Raw genomic sequence first — 9342 nt, forward strand, 5'->3', positions numbered from 1 at the left:
GATCTATGTGTGTCTTTGGATGCTAACTAAAGTAAGTGAAAAAAGAACATTGCAGTATACCAGAAGGTTACGGAGAAAATCAGTACCACTGAGGAGAAACACATGGTCCTGCTTTAATCTAATGGGTGTCTGAATGGATGCAAAAAGGAGAAGTTCTTGTTCAGATAAACTCTAGATTTTCCAAAGGTAATCATAAGGAAAAAAAAACAAACAACCAAACAAAAATTCAACAGGTGATTGGTGATTGCAGAGTTGTTGATTTTACTTTTGCAAAAAATGTAACTTTTATGTTTTCAAGGATAGCCTAACATTGCTGGTTTTATTTAATAATAGTCTTATAATAATATGAAAAGCATGAAAGCATCGATGTGCTGCGAGAAGTTAGTCATCTCACTCAGCTAAAGTATTTTTGTAAAGCTCTTTTATTGGGAAAAAACATGGTGTTTAAATAGTTTTGCTTTTTATAATATAGCACATCAAATCACATTTTATACAGTTTATGTAAGAAATTATAGTTCAGAACCAAATTTCTGTGTCAAAACCAGATATTCAAATACAAGTAACATTACTGTTTTAAGTTGTCTGAAATACTAGTTTGACCTAAGATTATTAGCCCACCTGTTGTCTTCAGATACTGGATATATTCAAAAAGCTACAGACAGTTAATTGTGGTTTGAGTTTATCCTTTTATTTCATATCTCTTTCTTATGTATTTTCTTCCTTTGCCACTAATGACTTCTGTCAAGTCTGCTGTGTGTTTCCATTTCTGAGGCCTGTTAGCTCCCTGTTTTCTTGGACGGCCTTTTCCAGCTGTCTGCATTTGGGCGATGCCTCCATCAAAATACTGCAGCATTGTTCAGCTGAAATAATGGTGCTCCTCTTCCTGTAAGATAGCTTCAGACACATCTCAGTGATACTACACTGGGCTTTCTTTGAGATAGTGGTAAGAAAAAAACAGAGATGAAACTCAGTCATCAGAATCTTGCAAATTTGTGAAAGCTACTTCATGTTGTTCATGCTGGTGATGTATGCTTTTGTAATAGTTGTTGTGGTCAAATGTATTTTCTTTGTCATTTTTGTGCATCCACTGTGCTTCCACAAAATGTTTGCTTTAACACAGTGTCTCCTTTAGGCTTTAGAAAATTTTCAAAATCACTACTTTATTCAATAGTACCTCACTGTTACATTTTTAACTAAATTTCTGGGGATGATAGCTTTTTATGTTGGCCATTGAGTTTGCTTTCAGTGGTGTTTTGCAAGCCTTGCAGATGCTAGGTTGCACTGTGTTCTTGTCAGTATGGTCTCCAATCACTACCTGATAAGAAGATTAAACTCTTATGTAAATCTTTTAAAGGCAATTTGTGATGAAGGGCAGTGAAGTTTTTTTTCAATCATGAATTATCCCAGAAGCATCAGAGTTTGAAATGCAGGTTTGGCTCGCCAGTAACTAAAATTTAAGCCTTTATTTTTCTTTTCAGAATGTTGCACGTGTGGCCCATGTTGTCAGCTCTTGCAACATTTGGAATTTTATCATCACCTAAATAATACAGTTCATATTGTTTTGCAGTTTTGCATGTTCTTTCCACTGTTTTCCTTTCCTCTTTTTGTTTTGATCTTTTTTTTAAGAAGCACTCCAGTTTTCTTTTGTTTTGGCCGCCATACATATTTAAAAACAAAATGGCATTCATTAAGAACTTCAAAAACTTCTTTCCTTTTTTTTTTTATTTCACTTCAGTCTTTCTAAAAGCTAATACATAAAGAGGGCAAGGGACAATATACATGTGAGCTAGAGCTCATGCTAATGTTTTTTTTCTTTCCTCTTTGCCTGCAGATTCCTGTGTTCTCAATTGCCTAACCAGGTGCTGAAGAGTATCAGCATTATTGACAGTCCAGGCATCCTCTCTGGAGAGAAACAGCGCATCAGCAGAGGTGAGTTGCAGGAGCTGAAAGCAACTGAGCACACTGACTATCAGAGCTGGTCCTAAATCTCCTTGGTCTGCTTCTCTGTTTTACATTCCAGCTCCCTTCTTCCTCCACCAAAACAAAAATAAATAAAAATAGTTCTGTCTTTCTCCTTCTCCGCTTAAATGAAAGGAAAGTAATGCTTGGCAGCATTCAAGTACCTGCTGCCACTTCCATAACGGTATGGAAGTGAACACAAAATATGCAGAAAACTGAGGCATCGCGTTAATCAGCCACTGAAAAAGTGAGCACTTGTGTGACAAAATTCAGCGCTGACAGGGATTGTCAAGGAAGTTCTAAGCTTGACGTGTGGGACAGGAATTGTGTTTCACTCTGGGGTTAGGTTTCACTGGTAGTTGTGTGTTGCTTAAAAGACTGTGGATCTTCACTGCCATCTAGAATTGCTCTTGTAACTTAACAGAATATACAGCTGTTGTTTCTTTATTGTTCTGAAACTCTATTTCTTGATGGTATTTGCCTTATCAAGTGTTTTTATGGCCTAATTGAGCTGCCCTTACATACAGTAGACTTTCACCTAGACAGTGCTGAGTCACAACCTTAAGCTTTCCTTATCTGTTAACAAGGTTTTAGCTTGACTAGTTTGCGTTTCACCAAGGTGTTTTTCAATGTGTTAGGGATTTTTCTTGAATACATAACTTGGCATAGTTCTTATATCAAAAATGTGATTCAGCTGTATGATGTCGAGCTTTAACCAGTATGGCTGTACCATATGGTATAACCACAAGGCTTTAGGAGACAGTCTCGCAGTGCTCTGTTCTCTGTACCCCAGGTTTGCAGGGCAATTGCTGCTAAGGGTTTTTAAGGTTTCATATATTTAGATGCCAGCATTCCTGGTGTACCTTCAAGTTGCTGTACGGAGCTATTGCACGCACTTATTGTACACTGTTAAAGATTAGGCAATACTGTGCTCACCCATGGTTGAAATATTTCATAGTATTTCATACATTTCCTGTATATGAATTCCAGATTTCTTACGCAGTCCAAAAACAGGTGGTTTTGTGGAGAGCAAACTTGATGTATCCTGTGATGCTGCACTGCAGGGCCTGTCTGAACGGCTTTTGGAAGGATTTCAACATACGCTACAAGCCTAATTTAGTATATTTTGAAGCTTGAGTTGTTCAGAGGCACTCTTAAAATCACTGCCCACAAAAGTAAGCAGGATTCTACTGGATGTTTTCTGTTTTACTTAAATGTGTCTCCACTAGAGAAAGTTTTTGTCTGAACTGTAACAAGGTGACAGCTTGTAGGCTTCACTCTTGGAGCCGTCATTTCCTTTCACTGAAGGTGATTAGAGATGTAAACACGGGGAGTCTTTACTTGCCAAAGAAGGTCTAAAAATACTGGGTGATTTTTTAGCAGAATTTCTTTTCTGACAGCTTCAGATTTTTGTATTTCAAAATTTTACATTTTTTGTTTAGATTTTCAGTATCTTTCTATTTTATTTTAGATGAGTTTTTTTATGAAACTTAGTGCTGTTTTCTAATGGCTATATGTAAGATGAGATTTTTTTGTACTGCAGTAATGGCATGTGACATGACATAACACCCGATAAATATTATTACCTGCTTTCTGTTCTGCATATTGCTCGTGTCTATTCATATCTGAGTTTTTCAGTTATATTTCTAGAGAACTAATGGAAGAGTAACGACCATTCTTAGTTTACAGGACCTCAGCTTTCACTCCTATCACCTAGTAAAAGACTGGAAGAAAGTAAATGCACTCTGCAGTAATGCAGGTGATACTTTACTTCCCGGGTGTTTTATTTAGAGCTCTGTAAAGCTGGCAAGAGGTGTCCATAGATGAACGAGCTGATCATTTTCTAAAGGATCAAACATGTACGCTTAGGACAATATTCAAAGCTGACTTTCTTCTGACACACCTTTCCTGCTCCTGTTGTCAGCGGGAGAATGTGCCAGAGGCTTCCTGCCTGTCAGCTCACTGCCTGCGTAAGTGGCTCGAGGGGAATGTGCAAATGTGTGCTGGCATTGTCCCCTCAGACAATGGCTGTCCCTGTGCTGCTGCTGCCCTGTGAGTGCACCAGAAGGTTCAGCAGCATCACTGGTGACGTTCACAAAGCAGATTGCAAACATAAAAGCATGTGGGGTCTGCAAGGTTTGGAAGGAACAATAAGTGTGAGGAGAGGAGGAAGGTGAAGCAATAGCTGGCAGGGTATGGGGAGGAACTGATTTGAGAAAAGGAGGAGAATTTGATTCATGACTGTTGGAATGACTGTAGGATTAGAGAAATTATTCAGAAAATGTGATGACCTTTCTTCTTGCAGTGTTCAAGGACCACGCCTTGATAATTTTACTGCAAATGTCAATATGAATGCCTGGTGACAGGAAAGGAAACATACATTCCTCTTTACCCTTGGAAGCTGACTGGTACTGAACCCAAAGGAAAGGGTTTAAAGAAACATAGGTAAAAAGATCAGAAAAAATGCGGAATGTTGCTCACCTTGCATTTTTTTTTTAGAACCAGAATTATTAAGCACTGTTAATTTTCTCAGTTTGGTCAGGCTTGTGAAAATGTTGTTGGGAATTATGAAAGGTGACGTATATAGTTATAGTATTGTGTCAGGCTTTTCTTTCCAGTGAGGCACTGTCTGTTCTCTTCAGGACTACACTGCCAAATAGAGTGCATTAAGAGTGTCATCTGAGAGTGCTGGATTGAGACAGGTTTTCATTGACATAACTGGAAACTTACCCCAGGACTGGAGTGTTTAAAAAAGAATATTTAAAAAATGCTTCTTTGTGTAGGACCAAGCTGCATTTGAAAGAGTGGGACAGTTTAGATGCTTGCCTGTTGCTTAACAAGAAAAGAACAGCAGACTTTAGCGGGGGGAATAGCTGTTCTTGTCCAGGTCCCAAATGTGTGTGATTGTAGCCTTGTTTTTATGGTAGTTGTACTGCACCAGTGGGTGGGATCACTCTACACTATATCCACCCCTGCTTCGTGAACTAAGTGACTAATTGTTCTCTGGACTTGGCAGCTCCTCATTGCAGCACTCATCCAAGAGGTAGCTCATTCTGCAGTAACACCAGCCCCAGGGGTGGAAGAACTGGACAGTCTGCCTGTCCCTCCTCACAGAGGATGGGTGGAACCCATCGAGTCTCCCTGATTATTTTCTCAATTGCAGAAGATTTGGGAGATGGTATTAGGGCAAGTTGGAAATTATTTACCTTAGGCCCCAAAAGGAAAGTCTATCATTTGTCTAAATCTTTATTACTGACTGACAAAGAAAATAGACCCATGCTTGTACTGGATGATTGCATGGTTTTATCTTTGAGTAGAGCTGGTGGCTGTCATGTGCAGGACTGGTACTTTGCCCTGGGCCAGTAACACATAAGAGTTCATAATCATTGTTCTCATCAGTGGTTGCAGAGCTGGTAACCTTGCACTGTCTCTCAACTTTTTCATCTCATTGTTTTCAGTGTTTTCTTTTGCTCTCATCTGGCTCCCCGTTGAGCCCCTTGGTGATGCCTGACCCTTGTGCCTGTGCTGAAGGCACTGGCTGCCTCCTTCCTTGCAGCTCAGGATGAGCTTAAGAGCTCTTCAGTGCTGCTGGTGGGTTGCTGCTCTTCTTTGTCCTTTAGCTGAGTACGAGGGTGACTTGTGACTTTCTAATATGTACTTGTAAATAGACTTTGTAACTCCTGAGACAGATAATAGCTGGCAGTAGTTGTGGGGACAAACCTCTGAAGAAGTAGCAACAGTAGGGCAGCAAAAGGCTGGGAAGCATCAACACCGATTTTTATTTTTTTGGTCATGTTTTCCATCCTGATCTGTGCTGAACTAGTACTGCTCAATTTTGAAAATCCAGCTCTATGCATGTACACTGCACATGACAGGATCTTAAGTGCACTGTGAACCAGTGCTCTTCTATGCTTCTTTTAAAGAGCATTGCTTTTACTGATGGAATAGATGCTGCATTGCACTCTGTGGGGACAGGATAGAAAAATCATGAAGTCAACCATGTGGAAACCCTTGGCTGAAATATTTAAGTATATATTGCTGCCCTGTAGGTTAGATATACTCTTAATACTCTAACAGCTGCATCTATGAAAATGTATTCACTTGTAATTGCAAGTTTTCATTAAATTTTTTTTCATTAAAATTAAGATTGTCAGGTCTTAGTTATTGTCTTTTTCTTACCAAATTCAAGCAAGCAGGTTTTTCTTCCAAAACCAAATGCTTCATTAATTTTTATTTCATCCATATTCAAAATAAATGTTTGTTTACATATTCTTACTAAATATGCAAATTGTTTGTAGGTCAAAATCCATCAAATGCATGGTGGGAATTTATTTTTTTAGCCAGCCTTTGAAGTCCACTTTATACCACTACTGGAAAACTTACTAGAATTTAACTAGTTTAATTTTGCAAGTCAAGCAGATTTCCTTCTACATGTATAAAGTCCAGAACAGGTTGTTGCATAGTTCAGATTTGTGCAGTGATGCTACTATGTTGCACAGAGAAGTGGCATAAGATTTTTTTCTCCCTTTCTTTCCTGCTAAATTATTACAGAGATAAATTACAGTGATTCACAGCAATTCTGATAAAAATTGTTTGTGTTAAGTGAGAAGAGCTCTTTTCCAGCTGTGTTTTGTGCAGCTCTCCTCCTTGCACCCCACTTTTCATCTCTTGTTCATCTCTTCTAGAACTGGTCACAGAAAAGAATGTAGGAAATCTGGATAGGACAGATTTCCTCTCTTTCTGAGAGGAAAGAAACACAAACTAAAAGAGGCAGCAGTCAAAAAAGGGCCAGAATATTATCTCCCAGTCAGACCTTGCTGTTATTTACTCAAACAAGATGAGTCATGTTCATGCCAAGCCCAATGCCACATCATTTGTGGTGACTCTTTGCAGATTACATGTGTCACTTCTGAATAAGGATTTCCTGAATACTGTTTGCTGTGTGGATTAGGCTACCTGCTGCATTTAAAAAAGCATTTAGACAGGTGCTACAAAAAGGCTTTTCTTCAGAACATCAAAAAGTCTCTTTCAGATGATCAGAAAGGTCGCTGCCCATTTGTGTTCTGTAATCTGTCACATCCTCAATGCCATCAGCAACACAGGCTCATTACCGGTAAATTGGATTTCCAAGTTTGCTGTGGCAGAAATAACAGCAAGTGTTGTGATGCGAAGAGATAGGAGTTTGGAAATGGTTTTAAAATCCAAAAATTTTTGGTTGCTGATTTAGACTGGGATGCTGCATTTGCAGCCTGTTAGTACAGGCACACAGAGCTACCAAAGTACCCAGTGTTAACAGTGAGAAGTGCTGAAGTCAGAACCTCTCGGAAGAGGCAAACATGGGTGTGAGATGATATGTCACAGCAACGTGAAAGATAACAACGTAGATAATGGATAGCAAGGTTCAGGAAAATCAAGGTCAGTAATCAAAAGAAAAGATGGTAATAATGAGACCTGTTTAAGGACATGTAGGATACAGTTGTCCTGGCCTGTCCACAGATACTCTTTTCCAGGTGGTCTGTCTCCTCTTTTCCCCTTGGTAGTTGCTATGATCCCCCTGTTCTGCACCCCCATGCCTACCTTCTGAGACTCACTGCTCCCAATAGGAGAACTGTAATAGTGCGTTCTTTTCTCAGGCTATGACTTCTGCCAAGTCCTCCAGTGGTTTGCAGAGAGGGTCGACCGCATCATCCTCCTCTTTGATGCCCATAAGCTGGATATATCTGATGAGTTTTCAGAGGCTATAAAGTCATTCCGGGGCCAGGATGACAAGATTCGAGTGGTGCTTAATAAGGCTGACCAAGTGGACACACAGCAGTTGATGAGGGTCTACGGTGCACTCATGTGGTCCCTGGGAAAGGTGATCAACACTCCAGAAGTGCTGAGGGTCTACATTGGCTCCTTCTGGGCCCATCCTCTCCGAAACACTGAGAATCGAAGGCTCTTTGAGGCAGAGGCCCAGGATCTTTTCCAGGACATCCAGAGTCTCCCGCAGAAGGCCGCAGTGCGGAAGCTCAACGATCTCATTAAGAGGGCGAGACTTGCAAAGGTAAGAAAAGATGCCAAGTTAATCAAATGAGTGATCTTTTCTGTCTCTTTCAGTGTGTCCTTTCTCACCTTTCCCAATCTTTCCATTCATAAAATGTGTGGTTTTCAGTAAATGGATTGCATTGTAAGTTTTACATGGAAGAGGTCATAGAGGCAAACGGGAGGAAATAAAGACTTGTACTGGGATGCCTCCCTTACTTTAGAGGAAGGCATCAAATCTTTTTAGGCCATTAAAACTATTGTTTGCTGGGAGGGGAGGTGTAAAATTTTTTTATGCTGCACAGTAAGATTAACTTAATGCTGCTTTTTGAAGATAAACCACTTTCTTTGTCACGTTCCTGGTGTTACAGCATTAAAAACTGATATTAACTCAATCTGTTTTGTATACATTTCTGTCAGCTTTTTATTTTCCTTCATTACAATCATTTTTGAAATGGAAGGGTATCAGATCATTTTTAGGTGTTTCATAGAAACGTAAAATAAAAATAGATAAAGTACAAAATACAGTGCTCAAGGGGCTTGCTTATCAGTCAGCTCTGGAAGGGGAATAAACTGTTTATCTGCAGGACAGCAGCAATGTAATTCTTACAGTGTCATACTTCTGTCTTCTGCACTGAACTTTAAGTACTGAGTCAAAATAACAGCATTGCGTGGTATTTTTTTCCAATGTCTATACCTCTGTTCTGAATCCCTTCTAAAACATGCAGCAACCCAAAACAAAAGCAAACTGTTAACTTCCCGTAAATTTGGGTATTTTTGTTGTTGCTTGTTCATGTTTTTTAAGTCCTGTCCACACTCGCTATCCCATTCTGATGAGAATTATTCTTATCTTTAAGAAACATATGTGCTCATTTGCAGGCCTTAGACTGCTTAGCCATACACATGTGAAACTGTCAGTGCTTGTGAACTATAAACATATTTTTCTGGTTTTGCTAGAATTATTTTAAACATAAGACCATAAAATTATTTAAGATTACTTATAAACTCTATTGCAAATATCCCCATGTCATCAATTCTGTCATTCTGGAGGACATTCACATCTGCCCTATCAGAAAATTTCATGGCTCTATGCAGAAACTATGCTTCTTTATGCTGTCTATTCTTATCTGCTCTGTAGAAATTTGAGTATATCTGTAATTAAAATGCATGCATCCTCTTTAGATAGGAGGAAGTGGTGTTGAATGCGTATGGTCCCTTTTTGCTTAGCTACTGTTCTGTTAAGTCAAACATGAAAGTTTGGATCTTAAGACATTCAAAGAAACATTAGTTATACAATATCTAGTGAATAGTGTTTAATTACAGATATACTCAAATTTCTACAGAGCAGATAAGAATAGA

At 39.1% G+C, this 9342-nt stretch overlaps 1 protein-coding gene across 1 annotated transcript in view; it reads left to right on the forward strand.

The window, feature by feature from the left end:
• The window catches only part of EHD4 (EH domain containing 4), a 26256-nt gene that overhangs the window by 7853 nt on the left and 9061 nt on the right, over positions 1-9342 (forward strand). The window contains exons 3-4 of the mRNA XM_035327867.1: positions 1832-1929; positions 7593-8005. Of these exons, the coding sequence (XP_035183758.1) occupies positions 1832-1929; positions 7593-8005 (511 nt within the window). The remainder of the gene's footprint in view (positions 1-1831; positions 1930-7592; positions 8006-9342) is intronic.

This window comes from Oxyura jamaicensis, chromosome 5 (assembly GCF_011077185.1).
Source record: "Oxyura jamaicensis isolate SHBP4307 breed ruddy duck chromosome 5, BPBGC_Ojam_1.0, whole genome shotgun sequence".
NCBI lineage: Eukaryota > Metazoa > Chordata > Aves > Anseriformes > Anatidae > Oxyura > Oxyura jamaicensis.